The 19826-nt window shown below is 45.8% G+C and overlaps 1 protein-coding gene across 2 annotated transcripts in view; it reads left to right on the top strand.

Moving 5' to 3' along the window:
* The first annotated feature begins 538 nt into the window (after positions 1–538).
* The window catches only part of LOC147437681 (ABC transporter C family member 14-like), a 31172-nt gene continuing 11884 nt past the window's right edge, over positions 539–19826 (top strand). The window contains exons 1-3 of one of the 2 annotated variants that reach the window (XM_086487179.1): positions 539–2868; positions 3102–3422; positions 3527–3613. In XM_086487179.1, the coding sequence (XP_086343305.1) occupies positions 820–2868; positions 3102–3422; positions 3527–3613 (2457 nt within the window). In that variant the 5' untranslated portion in view covers positions 539–819. The remainder of the gene's footprint in view (positions 2869–3101; positions 3423–3526; positions 3614–19826) is intronic. The other variant, XM_086487178.1, reaches the window with a different exon arrangement.

The raw sequence follows: 19826 nt of genomic DNA, 5'->3' as shown, positions 1-19826 counted from the left end.
CCATTCCAAAAAGAGTCTGCTGGCTACTAATCTTTTATATTAGGGTTGGTAGTTGTTCTGTGAGTGGATGGCATAAAGAATTCTTCCGAGGAAGTTGTAGGAGTATCTTCTCTAAATGTGGCAATATAGAAGGCCAATACCTAGATCTTGTGACCGAGACCATCGAGCACACATACCACAACTAGCTTATGCATTCGCAAGAGTTCTCTTCGAGAGTGCAAGCAACACTCCCTCTTGGGCGCTCAACTTTCCCTTCTTATTAAGTAAAATCTGCGACCCACAACACTCTTTTTTTGGTGGCTTTCCGCGCTTTGGGCACATGCGAGACAGGCTAAAAGAGAAGAGCAAAAGCAAGCTCTCGTTGAGCCTCCTCATTGGATTCGAGCGAGGATTCTGTGTGGCACAACTAGTCAAAGGAGAACGGGCTATAGCCCGTCTACGGCCGGCCCTGCCACGCCTGAGGCCGTGAGGGCTCTTCCCGCGCGCCAACATCCTTTTGCGTGACCGGCAAAGCCGGTGCGCCGGCTGGTCTATTCCCGCTCGACGCCACACATATCCTCCATGTTCCATGTGCAGTCGCTTATTAGAGTAAGCACTACTAAACGGGTTGGATCCTCTTCGATTAGACCAGCTCTGAGCTCTCTCTCTCTCTCCATCCATGACCCAACTCACATACCCACCCACATACAAACCCTCTCTCTCGCTCACACGCACACGGACATCGTCCCCCCTCTCATTGACCTGCCCTTACGCTTCGCCCCCCTTGCTCGATCTGAGCCGGCTTATGCTACCCCACACTCACCTCTCTAAGCTCTGGCTATGGCCTGGCTCCTCTCCCTCTCTTGCTCCGGTCCTGGCCCCCTCTCCTCCCAACAAATCTCCTTCTTTGAATGGATCATCTACGTCCTCTTCTCCGCTTGCTCCCATCATATCCTCCAATCTGCTCTCCACATCTTCTTCTTCACTCTCTACTCCCTCTCCCTGTTGACTCACAAACGCCACATTACTGAAGATGAGCAGAAAAGCGCCAAACACGCCATTGCCGGACCTCTCTTCATTTCAACTCTGGCAGTTCTGTGCCTGGCTACTTGTCTCTCATATGCTTCATTGGGGTGGCACATATGGTATGCATGTACATTGGCTGGATGGACAGAAATTGCAATCGCAGAGGTGGGTTTCTCTTTTATTCAAGCTATTGCTTGGACTACATTTGCATTGTCAGTGGGTCATGAGCTGCCGCAAAGGTTGGCAAAGCATCCCCATGTTGTCCGTGCATGGTGGTTCATCACCGGGATCGTCTCCAGCTTGCAGTTCATTTCAGCAATTGCTAGAATTTCAGGTTCTGGCTTCTCTTATGCAGCCTCTCTTAGAGTAGATGATGTCGTTAACATTGTAATATTTCCTGTTTCAATTTTCCTTATGGTTATCTCAACACGAGGTCGTACGGGCCTTAAGCAGCAAACAGAAAGTGGTGTTTTAGAGCCATTGCTCAACGGGGAATTAGACAAGAGAAAGCATGCCAAGGTAACAGGTTATTACACCGCAGGATCCTTTAGTAAAACATTCTGGCTATGGCTCAACCCTTTGCTTGCCAAGGGGTCTAAGACCACACTTCAGGTCGAGGACGTACCAGAGTTGTCGCCAGATGATAAAGCTGAAAAATTATATGCTCTCTTCCAAGCTAATTGGCCAAAAAAGAAAACAGATCACCCAGTAAGGTCAGCACTATTGAGATCCTTCAAAGAGCAGTTGTTATTTACAGGATCAGTAGCTTTTGTCAAGGCCATATCTATGTATGTCGGCCCGATGCTCATTCAGAGTTTCGTGAACTTTTTGAAAAGTGAAAACAGATATTATAGCGAAGGATATGTGCTGGTTTTCATCTTGTTAGTCGCAAAATTTGTGGAAGTGCTCTCAACGCATCAGTATCAGTTCCTCTCTCAGAAGCTGGGCATGATGATAAGGTCATGCCTTATAACAAGCATTTACAAGAAAGGTCTTCGGCTATCGAGCTCATCCAGACAAGCACATGGAGTTGGCAGGATTGTGAATTACATGACAGTGGATGTGCAGCAGATCAACGATTCCATTGTCCAGCTGCACAATACATGGATGCTGCCCCTCCAGATCATTATTGCTCTATTCATACTTTATCGGGCAATTGGTATCGCCATGCTGGCAGGATTTGCAACAATGCTTGTTTTGGGTGTCATGGTAACCAACAATAGCAGACTCTTGCGCTATTACTCTTTGCAAGTTATGGCCAAAAAGGACATCAGGATGAGGGCCACTGCAGAGGTTCTCAACTACATGAGAAGTATCAAGCTGCAAGCCTGGGAAGAGTATTTTCGTAAAAAAGTGGAGGATTGTCGGAAGGCCGAGTACAAGTGTCTGTCAAAGTTTCAATATGCACTAGCATCAAATGTAACTGCGTTAACCATCTCAACCTCAGTTGTATCTATAGTCGCCTTTGGTACCTGTTTGCTTATCAACATAGAATTGACAACAGCCAAGGTCTTCACTGTGATTTCCACATTCAACATCCTTTCGGAGCCCATTCGAACTTTTCCCCAGGCTATCATTGCTGTTTCTCAGGCCTTTGTATCACTTGACCGCCTTGACAAGTACATGTTAAGCACTGAGCTAGAAGGTTATGTAGTCAGGGATTCCCCTGGTGAGCCAGGGTGCTCGATCATTGTCGAAGGTGGAGATTTTACATGGGATGATTTAACAAAGAAGCCTGTTCTCCGGGGCATCAATTTCATGATTCCTGAGGGCCATTTGGTTGCCATTGTTGGCACTGTTGGTGCTGGAAAATCTTCGTTGCTAGCGGCGCTTTTAGGGGAAATGCCCAAATTGACAGGCAGTGTAAGAACCTTCTAGCCCATGTTATACTACTTTTATTGGAAATCTTTTGTTATCCAGTTGAGGTCAATTCCTTTTTGGTACATCTGCATCTACAAATATTTAGGATATGCTAGCAGCTGCTATGTAGCTTTGCTAGCTGGCATTGTAAATGTTCAATATTCATGCATTGCCAGGAACTTAGCCAGCATATTATCGTTTCTAAGCATTTGCTTATGTGTTTCGATTATTGTCAGGTCCAAGTCTATGGGAGTACTGCGTATGTTCCTCAGACTTCGTGGATTCAGAGTGGAACCGTGGAAGAGAACATTCTTTTTGGAATGCCAATGGACAGATTGAGATATCAGAGGACATTAAAAGCATGTGCACTTGAGCAGGATTTGGGTCTCTTTGAGTTTGGGGATCAGACAGAGATAGGAGAGAGAGGCATCAATTTGAGTGGTGGACAAAAACAAAGGGTGCAACTAGCAAGGGCAGTGTATCAAAATTCTGATGTCTACTTCTTAGATGATGTTTTTAGTGCAGTTGATGCTCATACTGGCTCTGCCATTTTTAAGGTCTCTTGTACCATGTTTCTGTTCTTTTTGACTACTATTTGATGGGGTTGTACTAGTTTTTGGGGCTGCTCTTTGGTGAGGCTCTTATATGGACATGTTTGCAGGATTGCTTACTTGGAGTCTTGAAGAGGAAGACAAGAATTTTAGTGACTCATCAAGTTGAATTTCTGTACAAAGCAGATTTGATTTTGGTATGTCGTGTCTTTCTTTCCATTTACGCAGAGCTGTACATTTGATCTATGGTATGGCAAATTTAGGATTGTGAAATTCAGATTTTAAAGTAGCAGGAAAGTTTTGAAGTTGTTCTGGTTCAATGCAGCATTGTTATGATAGAAAAATTACTTAGCTACATAGATTTGATTTTGCTCATTAGAAAATGCAGAAACGGAAGCTTAGACGTATCTATGTGTAGAAATAATGCTAACCATTATACGCTCACTCCATGAGATAAGAAGTAAGTGTGAGCCAATGAAGTGGCTTATCGCAAGATTGACTTGAAATGATTCTGATCACTTAATCAAGCATGCATAATGCCATAACCGCATGCGCTTGTGCGCGCGCGCACACACACACACACACACTCACACTCTGGCAATGATATAGAGCAAAGATACCAGACCTCAGTCTTGCTTAGTTAGTTGTTTGTAGTACCTCTCCTCTCATATGTGTCGAAAGAGGACAGAGGCTCCCCCAGCTCTCAAGGGAACTTTATATGGGCCTAAAGGCTCTAGGGGCTTTTATATAGGCCTAATGCCCCAGGGTTTGCAATAACTTTAAGAACACCCACACACAAGCTTTATCCTATGTCCACTTAGAGGAGTTTCCCATGCACGGGTTGTTCTAACACTCCCCCTCAATGCCGACTTAAACAAATGTCCATTGCGATAGAGTGAGCATTGCAAACATGGTTATAATGTGATGTGTCACAAGCTATAAATTAAGTGTTGTGAGATTCACGCCTTAACATTGGTGTCAGTTTGGGTAGATTGGGGGGATGTACTGGTGATATATCGATTCCCTTTTTTGCGACCATGGGTACATGCCATGGTTGTCTTTTGCTGTGAGTGGCTATGTAAATCATTTTTGACCTCCCGATGACTTAAATGACAGAGTGGGCATGATGGCATTTGGACTATTTTGGACAAGTTTAGTAAGCAGGCTCACTATACCAATGAAGAAGGCAATCGAAGCCGATCATATGGCTAAGGGTGTTTATTGCATCACAATTGTGATGATGTGGCATGTTATCTTAAAAGGACATGTTTAAGCGCTCGAGAGTGGCCGGAGAGTCATCCCATTGCTGAGGTTTACGACAGATGGCAGAAGGCCATCTACACTCCGACCAAGTAAGCAATGAAGACCACGTCAAAGCGGGGTGCAAAAAAGCAGAAGCTGTACTTGCAGGAAGAGTTTGATGAATCTCTTAAATTGAAAGTTGGCGAGTGATTGAAAGCACTCTTGGAAGGGCAGCATGTGAAAGGATTGTGCTGGCTCTCTGGCCCGGGATATCTACTTTCGAAGAGGCAAGTGGATCACAGAAGTGTGTTCCCTTTGAGGAACGACTCAAGTTCTTCATCTTGTTCCAGCAATTCTTCCTCTAGTTCCAATGAGGAAGAAAACAGACAAAAAAACAGTGTAACAAAAAATATTTCGTGTGTTTTGTTGTTTCGAGGCATTTTGTTTTGAAAATGCCAAGACGAAATGCAATACGAAACACACATGTTTCTAGAGGCTATAGGAAACCTAATATTTAGGAGTCTAGTAGGTGGATACATGAGCATACAAATGGTAAAATATGTTGCACATCATATACTACATGGCTAATTTTGTATTCAAAAAATTTAGACCTTTTTAAAAAGAAACTTGAGAAGTACATTTCATCACCCTGTTTCAAGTTTGTTTCGAAATGTTTGGAGACTGTTTCGTGTTTGGTTTCATTTCGAAGGGACAAAACACGTTTTCATGTGGCACTGGACGGAAGAAGCGAAAAAAGAACAAGAAAATAGTTTTTTTAGTATGGTTGACACACCACTATGAGCAGGATGTGATCACAGCATGGAACAATTTGAAGATGACACTTTGGCTACCTATAGTCGACGTTTTTGGGGTTTTGCCAATTGCTTTTGCTTCTGTTTGGAAGATCTCTTTTCGGGAGTAGATGGAACGGTATTGTTGCGGATTACCTAAAGAGATACGGTGATAATGTTTGAAAGGAAGCCCAAGAGCATTCAAAAGCTCATGGAATGTCACGTGCGCACTGCACTTGAGCCACATGGACAAGCTACTACTACAGGTGAGCATCAGCTTTAGTTACTATAGCTTAGGATCGAGCCTGACAACTTTGTGAGCCTCTAGAAGGACATGCATGATCAGGCAGGTCAATAGTTGCATACCCTCACTTGTAGGATATGGCCACTTAAGCACATAGGCATGTGAATAGTCACTAATGCCATTTAATTGAAATGACCCCCCTTCTTTTTATGAGGTCGTGGAGCTTCTTTGGTTATTGCTTGACCTAGATCTTTTTCCCTATATATGAGAGCTTGGGGCTCTCCCTATCGCCATCAGAACCGAATGCCCTCGCAGAGGGCAACCTACCATCTCAAGAGTTTTCCATCATACTACCCATAACATGAGATTCAGCCTAGCTTTTTGCATCAGATCAGTTCACAACATCTCTCTCTCTCTCTCTCTCTCTCCAAGCCGAGCTAGCGGCCCCTCCCCTCGTGGTGGAGGCATTGACTAGATTAGTATCCTTTATGCATGGTCTATGGGATCTCCCCAGGGACAACGCACGGTCTATGGGATCTGATAGGGACAGATACACTCGGCTTGCCTTGGAGTCATCTCGACAACTAGCTCTACGAGGCGATGCAACATGTTGGTATGGACATATGGCAGCATGGTTTCAGTCGCATGGTTTCAACATGGATAGATTGCCTCCGTTTCAATACTCCCTGGATGCACCCTTCTTGTCTCTCACACGGCAAGAGATCACCAGACTCATATTCCAAGATTTGATTCGGCTAGATACTAGGAGCACATGGATGCAACCGACACAGGAGTTGGGGACGAAGATGGCCTTCTATAGAGAGCATCTTCTCCAACTCACGGAGGACGGCTTTTTGGCTTGCATACATGGATACACACTTATCTCATGGGATAAGATGCGCTATCGGGCAGATACGCACATCCTCACATCAGCCCCAGATCGAGACTTGCCGATTTCGGGGGGTGCCAGCAGAGGCCAGGATATGTCACCTATGTAACTTAGAGCCAGAGACAGAGCTGCACTACACGTCATTGCCCGACGTACTATGAGATACGCGGCCGCTTCCACTTCTTGTTTAGAGAAGGTTTCGGACCTTTTGCTAGTCATGAGATACAAGGATCAGAGATGTCTCGGATTGTTCCTGCTAGAGCTGCGCAGACTTAGGGAGAGCTTGCTGAGGACATCAGGGGAAAGCCAGTCTCAGAGACGAATCACAAATTTCTTTACACCAGCCAGGGGAGAGCCAGAGTAGTCATTACAGCAGATCTCAGAGCCCACCCATACTAGAGGTGCGTTGATGCCCACAACCTCGGGGGGTCTCCCACCACCAATGAAGGCTGCAATAGAAGATACATCACTCTAGCTCGACGTGCAAGACGCCCAACTAGAGTACTGACCATGGAAGAGGTGGATGAGATCCAACAGCGACCGATGAGAGATTTCATCTGAACCCACCAACACCCCCCCCGTATCTCATCTCAATCTCGAATCAACCTCAGATTTATTTCCTTTCTCCTTAGTGTTTTAGTGTTCTAGTGTTCTAGTGTTAGTTTTTTGTAACTTTGTAATTTCTGTACTTAGGCATGATATCAGATTCACCAATTGTAAGTTTTTGGTCTCATAGGTCATTTTGGCCTTTCGAAGACGTTAATATAACATTTCATTTCATTTCATCTCTCTCTCTCTCTCTCTCTCTCTCTCTCTCTCTCTCTCTGTGCCTCTCTCTTTCATTGTGTTCAGTTTAGTTTCTCTCGAGTGAAGTAAAGTAATTTTATATTTGTGCGAAGTACTAGATTTGAGTTAAAGTTCTTAAACCGTTCTGTTGAACTCGACATTGGTATCAGAGCTCTGTATGTGCTTCGCCTTTGCAAACACAAGGGAAGAAAGGATCTAGTAAGAAGAACCAAGAACCCACATAACCTCTTAGATGTTTTTTGCTCTCTATATTGAAGAAGTTTCGTGTCCTTGTCTCGGACGCCCTGTCAATGAGGGTGCCTCTGGTATGAATGCGGGTACAACCTTGTGCTGGTGGTTGGTCTCTTGGCTCCCTCGATCCAAAGAAGTCTGTGATCTGTCTCTGCGACTGTCGTACTCCATGTCTCCTCAACAAACTACCTCTATGTCGGTGTAGCTCAAGTAGATATAAGCCAAGGCATCTTTGATCCTGATACCTCATGACTCTATCTAGGGGTCCAAAACCTTCCCTGAATAAGCAATGGAAGCGCCCTCGTATCTCATAATACACAGTGCAGTGGCATATGTAGTGTAGCTCTGTCTTTGGCTCTCTACCGCAAAGTTGACATATCCTAGACTCCGGTGGTATCCCTCTGAATCTACCCGTCTCAATCTCCAGCTGGTGTGAGGATGTGCGAATTTGACCAATAGCACATCGTAGACCATGAGACAAATGAGTGTCCATGTAGCTCGGACGAGTCACAAACCCATCTCCCGAAAGTTGGAGAAGGTGCTCTTTGTAGAAAGCCATCTTCGTGCCCAACTCCTGCATCGGCTCTACCCATGTCCTCCTGGTGTCCAACTGTATAAGATCCTGACGAATGAGTAGTGATCTCCGTCTGTGTGACTCGCAGGGAGGGTGCATCTAGGGAATACTGAAAAGGAGGCAATCTATCCATGCGGAGACCATGCCTCTGAAATCATGAGGTCATCTGCGCATACCAACATGATGCGTCTCCCTGCATCGCTAACTGTCTAGAGGACTCAAGAGCCAATCTAGTATATCTGCCTCTATGTGTATCCCATAGACTGTGCATAAAGGACACTGATCTGGTAAGAGCCTCAATCTCTATAGGAGGGGCGGCTACCTCCGCTCGAATAATCGCATGTGGTACGGAGGCCTTGGCTCTAATCATCCGGGATATCATAAATTGTGCACTATCCTCTGCAAAGTTGTGCAATGCATCCAACTGTCTGTGTGATGCCCTGTGGCGACTCAGATATCAATACAATATCATCAACATATAATAATAAAGGGATCCATGTCCCTGCTATCTGAGCGCCTCTGTCACCCTCTCTGTCAATGTAGTCAGAGACCTCATCTACATGCATACCAAAAAGTGTAGGGGACAAAGGACACCCCTGTTTCACTCCAATAGTGGAATGAACAATGTCAGAAATCCCCTCAAGAGTGCGTACCTGGCCAGTCACTGAGCCGTTTAAAGCCATGATCCCCCATATGATCTCTGTGGGTACTCCCAACTTTAGTAGCCTGTGCATCAATCTGGCCCTCGGCAATGTGTCAAATACTTTGTGGAAGTTCACAAAGCAACAATACATCCGTCTCCCATGTGCCCGACCCTCCTCAATAATAGCTCTGAGTGTAAGAATATGGTCCAAAGTGGAGAAACCGCTGCTCTTATGCCCTCATTTTCTGCCCATGTACTCAGTTGTTGTTCAAGAATGGATGCATACAACCGTGCCAATGTGTGCCCTATCATAATAGTACGGTAGTTCCCTTGCACCGTGGGGTCCATTGCCTTGAAGAGAGGTACAGTAGTAGATAATCTCCAGGACTCGGGTAGTCCCTCACACATGACACGTTTAAACAACCGCGCAAGAACCTCTGACAGCAAATCTCTAGCATGTATCAAGTGCTCTGCGACCAAACCATCATGATCATATGCTCTCCTAGTCCTCATCTTGTCAATGGCGTTCTTTACCATCTCAGTGGTAAAGAAGGTACTAGTGGTTGGACATGGCTCTAGAGGGTCTGGTAATGGTGGTTGCCCAGGTACTGTATATAATGATGCTGCATACTGATCCCAGATCTCGGGAGAGGTAATCACTGGAGGAGGTGAGTGCTCATGGAAGAGACGCCAGGCCTCACCTGAATCTCGACTCAAAAAGAGCTGATACAAATCACGTTCCATCTGGGCTAAAAAGGCCCGCTTCTTCCGTCGCACTTAACGCCGAAGGGCAATCCGAGACTGTCTATATGTAATGACTCCAAGTATAAGCTCACTCTGAATTTGAACTCTCATCTCTTTGCACTCCTCATCATACCAACTATTCTGAGGCATGTTCCCAGAGCGCCTTCTCTGATCTGGTTGAGTGTGTGGATATGCCTCTGCTGCTGCCCCATGCAAGATCCCCGTCAATAAAGTGGTGATCTCCTCCACTGTATATACAGGCTCGGCCACATCCGTCTGTAAATCTCTTCCACATAAACTGAATCCGTCTCTGGTGTAAAAGTATACCCCGTGTGTGCAATCCTCCGTGGTGGTGTCTGAGAGGCACTACACTGGAAAGAGACTGAAAAAGTCAGGAGAGCATGGTCCACTGCTACTCCAACAGGCCTAGGACCCACACTGAGATCCTAAATATTAGAGATGAAGCTCGGTGAAGTCATGACATAGTCCACTGTACTGGTCCCATGTTTGTGTGGAAAGCATGTGAATCCCCTAGACGAAGGAAAAATCTGTAGACCATTAAGTATGGCCAGACCATGCGTAGTCGTCATCTCCATGAGATATCTCCCATACTTTGTGTGCTCTCTATCCTGTGAGTGTCTGTCAAGCCCCATCTCCGACATATCCATCTCTCTAAGCATCTCCTCCGAGGTATCATAAAATACCGTTTGGGAGTTGGCCGTCCTGGCATTAAAGTCTCCCAAGAGAATGATATCTCCATCTCTAGAGAACTCCCATATGCCATCAAGTATAGAGAAAGGGGATTGCCCTCTAGGTGAGGTATAGACTGATGTGCTAGGGGGAAAGTAACATATAGCAATGTATAAGAACACCCACATGTATCTCGCCTGGTCATCTCTCCGGACAATCTGTAATAGCGGCTGCAACCCCTCCTTGAATAAGACTGCTACCTCTCCTGAACCTCGACTCCCATGTTGGGATCTAGCGTCTGGCCGACAAGCTGTCTCCCATAAATAACCAGTCACACTTGGCATCAACTGTCCAGATTTCTGACGTGTCTCTGAGTAAAATACAATGTCTCTATCTCTGAAGCTATCCTCAAAGGCACCCACATCCAGCCTATATGATCCATTACAATTCCATGCCGCCATCCGGAGTGTGGTCCCATATGTCTCTCACCGTCATGTTGTGCGTTTTTCCAAAACCATTACTGCATCTTTTCCTTCATGCACTTTTCCACATTGGTTTTCCAAGATTCAAAGCTTGCAATTGCCTCATCCAACTTTTTCTGCATAATACATTCCATTACATTCACTTCTGCCCGCATTAGAGCCTGCATCTCTAAAGGTTGAAATCTTCTAAAGGCTGAAATGACCTATGAGACCAAAAAGTTACAATTGTTGAATTTGATATCATTTATGAGTACGGAAATTACAAAGTTACAAAGAAGTAACACTAGAACACTAAAACATTAAGGAGAAAGGAAATAAATCTGAGTTTGATTCGGGATTGAGACGAGAAGGGTGGGGGGGGGGGGTTCGGTGGGTTTAGAGAGAGAGAGAGAGAGAGAGAGAGAGAGAGAGAGAGAGAGAGAGAGAGAGAGAGAGAAATGAAATGAAATGATATATTAACGTCTACAAAAGGCCAAAATGACCTATGAGACCTACTGATTACAATGATGAGTCTAGTACCAAGTCTGGGTACAAACAAAGAAAAACACAAACAAAGAAATTGATAGGAGTGCTACCGACTCCTATGGGTCGCTGGTAGGCTGATCAATGGTATCATGCCATTAAAGTACAAAGTGGGGATAAGTGTCACCATGATACAATATAGCAGTAGCATGAAGCCTATCCTGATCGACACTCTGGGTGTCGTGCTAGAATCCTGTGGATCCTCTGCCACAATCTCCGCCGGTGCTGCGTGGCTCCCCTCCTCAGTCGCGGTCGTCTCGATCTCCCTAACTCTATAGCTCGATCGATGAGAGTACCGCTGGTGTGTGTATGGGTGGGAACCGAGCTCTGTGATGGTGGTGTCCCCTCTGCCTCTGTGGTACTCAGGCTGAAGAAATCTGAGATGCGTCTCTGAGACTGTCTATGTCTTTGCCCACTCAATAGAGCGTCTCTATGTCTCTGTATCTCAAGTAGGAATAATCCAAGACATCTTTGATCCTGATATCTCATGACTCTATCTAACGAGTCAAAACCATCTCTGAATAAACAATGAAAGCGTTCCTGTATCTTATAGTAGACTCTGCAGCGACATATGTAGTGAAACTCTGTCTTTGGCTCTGCATGGCATAACTGACATATCCTACTGTCTGTTGGTATGCCTTTGAATCTACCTGCCTCAATCCCAAGCTGGTGTGAAGATGTGCGAATCTGGCCTATAGCAATCGTAACCCGTGAGATAGATGTGTGTCCATGTAACTGGGCCGTGTGACAAATCCGTCTGTCGTGAGTTGGAGAAGATGCTCTCTATAGAAAACCCTCTTCGTACCCAACTCCCGTGATGGCTCTATCCATGTCCTCTTGTTATCAAGTTGGATAAGATCCTGCCGAATGAGTCTAGTAGTCTCCATCCGTGTAAGAGCCAAAGATGGTGCATCAAGAGAAAACTGGAAAGGGGGCAGCCTGTCCATGCTGAAACCATGCCTCTGAAACCATGAGCTCATCTGTGCATACCAACATGATGTATCTCCCTGTAATGCCAGGTGTCTAGATGACTCAAGAGCAAGCCTGGCATACCTGTCCCCGGTGGTGTCCCATAAGCTGTGTACAAATGATACTGATATGGTGAGAGCCTCAACCTCCATAGGTGGGGCAGCCAGCTCCTCTCGTATGATGTCATGTGGGACTGAGGCCTTGGCTCTAATCAGCCTAGAAATCATAGATATCAAGGGTCTCTCCATGTTACTCCATCCAGCATTGTCAACAGACGGTCCCCAAACCTGAACCCCGTAGTGCATAACTGAAGCGACCAAAGTGTCGAAAAGCCAGAGCTTTGTTCGGGGTTCCTGGAACTGAACTTGCGAACAAATCCTCTCTAAACCGCCTAGGGCTGCATAGGCACGAGTCAATCTAGTGTCTGCTGCCACTTTCAGTGTGCCTCGGTCCACTAAAGACCACCCCAAGATATGTGTATGCATCAGTGTACTCCATATTGTCCTGCCCATATGTGAAAGTAGGTGCTGATCTCCTAACCCACTGTTGCGTGGTATTAAATACCATGACCTTGGTTTTACCAAGGTTGACAGACAATCCACTATCCTCTGCAAAACTATGCAATGCGTCCAAATGTCTCTGCATACCCTCTGGTGAGTCTGATATCAACACAATATCGTCAGCATATAATACAAGAGGGATCCATGTCCCCGCAAGCTGAGCACCTCTATCTCCTCCTCTGTCAATATAATCAAAGACCTCATCAACATACATACCAAATAAAGTAGAGGACAGTGGGCATCCCTGTTTCACTTCGATAGTGGAGTGAACTGTGTCAGATATCCCCTCTGATGTGCGTACATGACCCATCACTGAACGATACAATGCCATAATCCCCCATATCAGCTCTGTGGGTACCCCCAATTCTATAAGCCGGCGCATCAATCTGGCCCTCGGTGCTGTGTCAAAAGCTTTGCGGAAATCCACAAAGCTGCAGTATATCCGTCTACCATGTGCTCGACCCTCCTCAATGATAGCTCTGAGTGTAAAGACATGATCTAGTGTGGAGAAACCCCTCCTGAAACCAGCCTGCCCAGGTGCCCGCATGTCCATAATCTCTGCCCAACTGCTCAATCTATGCTCAAGGATGGATGCATATAACCGTGCCAATGTGTGTCCTACCATGATAGTACGGTAATTCCCCGATACTGTGGGGTCTCCTGTCTTGAAGATAGGTACAATAGTAGATAATCTCCAAGACTCAGGGAAGCCCTCACACATGACACGGTTGAATAACCGTGCAAGCATCTCTGCCAGCAAATCCCCAGCATGTATAATGTGCTCTGCTACCAAACCCTCATGATCCTGTGCCCGTCTGGTCTTCATCCTGTCAATGGCCTCCTTTACCATCTCAGTGGTAAAGAAGGTGCTCGTAGCCGGACATGGCTGTGGTGGATCTGGTAGTGGTGGTTGTCCAGGTACAGTGTATAAAGATGTTGCATATTGCCCCCATATCTCTGTAGAAGTAATCACTGGTGGGGGAGATTGCTCATGGAATAGACGCCAAGCCTCTCCTGAATCTCTACTAGGGAAGAGCTGATATAAATCTTGCTCCATCTGGACCAAGAAAGCTCGCTTCTTCCGTCGCACTAGTTGTCGTGTAGCAATACGAGACTGTCTATAGGTGATCACTCCCAATGTAAGCTCCCGCTGTATCTGAGCTCTACTCTGTCGACACTCCTCATCATACCAGCTGTTCTGAGGCATGTGCCCAAAATGACGTCTCTGACCAGGCTGAGTGTGTGGGTATGCCTCTGTCGCTGCCCCATGTAATGTCACTGTCAGCATAGATGTGATCTCCTCCACTGTGTATATTGGCTCTGATGTGCATAAAAGCCTACGTATCTCCTCTGCATAGACTGAGTCAGTCTCTGGTGTAAAAGTATAGCGTGGATGTCTACCACCCCGTGAGGCCTGAGATGTACTGTACTCAAAGGAGACTGATAATGTCAAAAGTGCATGATCTACTGCTATCCCTACAGGCCTCGGCCCCAGTGTGAAATCCTGAATGTGAGATAAAGCTCGGATGTGTCAGAACATAGTCTACAGTGCTGGACCCATGTCTATGTGGAAAACAAGTAAAACCTGTAGACAATGGGAAGGTCGGTAAGCCATTCAGTATGGCTAAACTGTGAGTAGTCGTCATCTCCCTCAGGTATCTCCCATACTCTGTATGCTCTCTGTCATGTGAGCATCTCTCAAGTCCCATCTCCTAACTCTCTAAGCATCTCCTCTGAGGTGTCATAGAAGACCGTCTGTGAGTTGCCTGTACGGGCATTGAAATCCCCCAAGAGTATGATGTCTCCATCTCTGGAGAACTCCCAGATATCATCATCAAGTACAGAGTAAGGAGACTGTCCTCTGGGTGAAGCATATACTGAAGTGCTGGGAGGAAAGTAGCATATGGCGATGTACAAGAAATGTCCAGTCTTTGCCCTCAGCCTCACCCACAAGTATCTGGCCTGATCATCTCTCCGAACTATGTGCAGTAGTGGTTGGAGCTCCTCTCTGAAAAGAACTGCTACACCTCCTGATCCTCTAGTCCCATGCGCAGATCTGGTGCATGTCCGGCAAGCTGTCTCCCATGTGTATCCTGATATGTGCGGCATCAATTGTCCTGGAGCCTGATGAGTCTCTGAGTAGAAAACAATGTCTCTGTCTCTGAAGCTGTCCTCAAAGGCCCCCACATCAAGTCTATACGAACAATTACAGTTCCAAACCGCCATCCTGAGAGTGGTCCCATAGGTCTTGCACCGTCATGTAGAGCGGTGCTCTGTAATCACTACTCGTCCATTTGCGTTAAAAGCTAACTTTCCCTTCTCCCTTGCTGCTATAATCTCTGGCATGACCTCTCTCATATGTGCAAGCTGTGAGAGCGTAAGATCATCTCCTAAAAAGATACCTGTTTTCTTGAGGGTTGGCCTCTTCTTTAAGAAGTCTTTCTTTTCTTCCATGGAGGGAAAGGGCAAAATGAGAGCCCGCTCTTTTGAACTCTCCCCATTACCTTCACTCTTCTTGCCCACTCTCCAAGCTTGTGTGTGCGAGGGCTTCTCCACCCCCATCATGGACATGAGGCTCTTCACCTCTTGGTCCACCTTATCTGAATCTTTTAGGCCGGTCACTCTCACGTGTAGAGCGCGTACCCTTCTTCGTTGTTCCTCTTCAAGTGTCTTGTTGATGATGTCGGGTGTAGTCGGGATTTCCTTGCCCTTTCCCTTCTTGACAACTTCAATCCATTTTTCAGCCTCATCCATCTTCTTTTGCGTTTTGGAGAGAACCTCCACCCATGAGGTCTTCTTTTCTCCTTCCTCCTTTATTTCTTTGACTTGTGCTCGTATACTATTCAGATCATCGATCATTGATGGCTGAATTTCTCCATCTTCAAGGCGTCCTCCCTCTTTGGTTTCGTCGAGTTCCTTCCTAAGGGCTGAGATGCTACCTTCTAGAGCTTGAATTTCATCCCGGAACTCCTTGCGTTCTAGTTCCCTCGCCTGTTCCTCCCTCTTTTTCCATTCAAGAATTAAATTCTTCTCTTTCTTCCACTCATCCATGTGGGCTTTGCATTCTTTCAACTCCTTTTCAATGGCAGTCATCCTCTTGCTTGTGACCATGTAGTGCGCCGCCATTCTTCTTGCCTTATTTGTTTCACTTTCTAAGAGAGAGGAGAGAGCGACCTATACGCACCGCATTATGCATACATGTGTTTCCACATTCAGCCTACATGGCATATATTTGCTTTCTGTACGTGTCAATGTGCAATTTCTGTGAGTTCTGCAGTTCCCAAATTTCTTGTAAAATCCCTGCAGGTCTGAAAATTGCAGGATTTTGAAATTTCAAAAGTTCGGAAAAGCTGAGACTGTGGAAATTCTGGTGGAAATTCCTCTTGCAATTTTTTGAATTTTGCCGGGTGTATGTACCTGCGGGTTGAGGCGGGGGGGGGGTTTGATGTATGTACCTGCGGGTGCGCTGTCACAGCAGCAGGTGTAACTAAGTCAGACTTTGTAAATAATTAATTTATTTACGAGAAAAGAATTATCTAATTAGTTGTGTGCACACCAGAATAGACCTAGCAGTTCTAAGGCCTCAGGTGAGCCTAAATGCTGGCTAGAACACCTCAGAGGGACCTTAGCAGAAATTACCCTGAAGCCCTAGTGATTGGGAAATCGGGTCTTCAGAAAGGGGTAAACAGTAGCCTCAGATTTTAGGCTCAGGAAAAATACGCGCGTCAGTACAAGCACATATGAGATGGGGTCCTTAGAACAGTGACCCTAAGGCTAATAAAGCTAATAAAGCCTTAGGGTAAGTTTCGTTAAATTAAATTTAACGGTCCATGCCCGGGCGGGTGGCCGGACAAGTGTGAACAGGTAAAGGCGGTACAGTGCCGGTGCGGCATTGCGCCGACAGACCTTTGGTGTTCTCATAAAAGAATCATTGGTAGCAGTTGTTAGTTAGTTGCACATTTTTAATTAATGAGCTAGAAGTTTTTAAAGTCAAAAGTTGAATGGTTTTTAAGTTTTTAAAGTAAGTGTGCCAAGTGGCACACTTACCAATGCAAACTAACTCTCTTTCTCACTCACTCTCACCCTCTCTCTCTTCCTAGCGTCCCCTCTCCCTGATGGCTATTTAGGAGCCCCCCCTCCCCCATTTTCAGGGCTGGCAGTGCACCTACCCCCCCTAATGTGAGCGTGCTCTACGCGGTGGAGCCCTCCATTGAAGCTTGAGAGCAGCCCCTTGCGACATATGTGGTAGCCTTGTGCTCCCATTGTCAAGAACAAAGGATCTCACAGTCATAGACACCTTCTGGTGAAGTTTCATCGCGAGAAGCTGCCGTAGACGCTCTCTTAGCAGAGTGCGGCTGCTGTAATTCTCTGTTTTCAGCCCCTAATCACCTCGATTAGGGCTGTTTTCAGCAAATCAGCCATAGAAATTCTCTTCTCTCTCCTTATCCTAAGTCTACATCAAGTTTGGCGCGATTCCATCGCGAAGAAGACCTCTGTTTCGGCGTAGGGGTGCGCACAGGTAAGAATTTCAGGTTATGTGCAGAAAATTACAGCAAGCATGTGCGTGTGCATTTTGCTTGTTTTCTCTTTTGTGTTCGATGCATGAATGAATGAGAATGAAGGCAATACATAACGGAAGATGGACTCTCCTCTGTGAGAGCTTCCGACGAGCTGTTTTGGAAGATAGACTCTCTTTTCGAGAGCTTCCAACCAGTCTCGTAGAAGATGGGAAATCCCCGAAGCAGAAAGAAAGTGGAAACACTTTCTCAGTCAGTAGTCAGAACAGAACAGAAGAAAGAATAGAGGACGGGCGTATGCCCCGTTCCTGTGCTTGTAAAGATTCTCCCTTAGTAATAAAGATATTCTCTTTATGGGGGGGGACCAGCCCATCTTCTGGTCCCCAATGAAGTGTCAAGTTTTCTCGCTCCCTCTAATTCTCTTGAGTATTTGAAGTGCAATTAAACGTCAGTTTACGCTTCCGTATTTTTGTGACAGTGGTATCAGAGCAAGGTCCTCTCTCTCTTCCTGAAGGGATTGACGACTCTTGGCAGACTGCAGAAATGGGAGGATGCGAGATAGAGTTATCTCTCCTTCAACAGCAGGTGGAAGAGTTGCAGAAAGCTCTCTCCCATCCAGAAGTCCAAAAGATTCTCCACACTCTTGAAAAAGGGAAGGAGAAAATGCCGATGGGGTCGGGAGAAATTCCGCAGAACCCAAAGGCGCCACAACCAAAAAAAAGATCCTTTGATTGGAACTTCCCGCATGCACAAGAGGCAGAAGAAATCTCCAGAACGTCATGTGCGGTTTAATCCAAAAGTTCAAGAGCAGGATCCCCCTGATTTCCCTCAGTTCTCTTTCATGAAGGATCTGGAAGACATAGTTTCTCCGGAAGACATGTTTCTCGACGATCCGTCGCAGCAAGAAGTACATTCAAGGGAAAGGACTCCTGTCCCCAAGGAGTCTAAGCATCGAAAGAAGGAGCACCATAAGAAGAAGCACCACAGGCAGAAAACATTCAAGTCGGGAGATAAAGATGTGAAATTCGACACCTACAATGGACGGCGTGATAATGACAAAGCTTTGGCTTTCATCCGCCAATTTGAAGTTGCATTTGCTGAAGGGAATTTCAAAGAAAGATCCAAGCTTCGCCATGTTAGTTTGTACCTGAAAGGCACCGCCAGCAATTGGTGGTTAACCCTTATCTTGGAAGATCGCAAACCCCAAGATTGGACCACTTTCAAGAAGGAGTTCTACGCACAGTTCCTTCCTCCAGACTATGAGGAAGAGGTAAAGAAAGAATGGGATCGACTTTCACAGTCAGAGAACGAAACCGTTCCACGCTATGTGGATAGGTTTTGGGACGTTCTCTTGAAAGTCACTCCATTCAAGAAGATTGACGATTCGGAGAAGATGCGCAAGTTTGAAGCAGGTTTGCATGAAGCCTTGCAAAAGGCTATGAAGCTTTACCCTCGAGGTAACTTGCAGATACTTATGGAATCAGCCTGCATAGCTGATGGAATACATGACAAGGGTACTCCCAGGAAGATGGAGCAAAGCACTTACCATGCTAAGCAGAAGGCTCTCCATGAGCAGCCTACCTCTTCTACTTCTTCTCAAAAGAAGAAAAGAACCGCCTCCGAAGCAAAAGCAAAGCCAAATCAGCCCAAGAAAGGGAGATATCTCTCTCGTGCTGAGTTGCGAACATACATTAGTGAAGGAAGATGCTTCAAGTGCGGACAAGTTGGTCATATGAAGGGTGACTGTCCTACCAAACCTCCACAACCACCCTCCTCCAATGCAGTCCCAGATGTACAGGGAAATACAACCAAGGATGGAAAAGAAAGAGCTCTTCTCAAAGCATGGGGTAGTATCAACAACCAGCGGGCTCTTATTTTGTTTGACCCTGGTAGCACAGACAACTTCATCTCTACCAAGCTAGCTGACGACCTGAACTTGCAGCCCAATCGTTTCGGAGTCTCTATTCAAGCGCAATCTGCTTTCAAAGGGCAGAACTCAAACTCTACTCCAATCATAGGGAAGTTGAATCTAAAGGTCGACGACTACAAGGATCAAGAGTCTTTCTTACTAGCTTCACTTGAAGGATGCGATGTTATCTTGGGAATGCCTTGGCACTACAAGATGCATCCCATTCCTGACTATGTTCAGAAAACCTTATCTTTTGCTCATAAAGGAAAGGAGTATCTTGTACTTGCAGATGCAGGTGATTGGCGTATTCCTATCGCCAACCACATTGCCATCAAGAAAGAAATGAAAAAGTGTGTTTCAGCGTACTTGATTTTTGCAAGAGAGAGAGATGTGTCTGTTTCACAACTTTCTTCCTCTTTAGAGCAAAAAAGACTTAAGTTAATAGAAAGATATAAAGAATGTTTTGCAGATGAACTTCCAAATGAACTCCCACCTTCGCGACCTGAGGATCATACCATTGATTTGATCCCAGGAAGTTCTCCTCCAAATCAGCCCCCTTATCGAGTTAGTCTAATGCAGCAAGAGGAAATTCTCAA

This window comes from Adiantum capillus-veneris, chromosome 17, assembly GCF_014529385.1.
Source record: "Adiantum capillus-veneris isolate H3 chromosome 17, ASM1452938v2, whole genome shotgun sequence".
In the NCBI taxonomy this organism is placed as follows: domain Eukaryota; kingdom Viridiplantae; phylum Streptophyta; class Polypodiopsida; order Polypodiales; family Pteridaceae; genus Adiantum; species Adiantum capillus-veneris.
The sequence above is the reverse complement of the archived record's forward strand: the minus strand, read 5'-3'. Positions and strand labels throughout refer to the sequence as shown.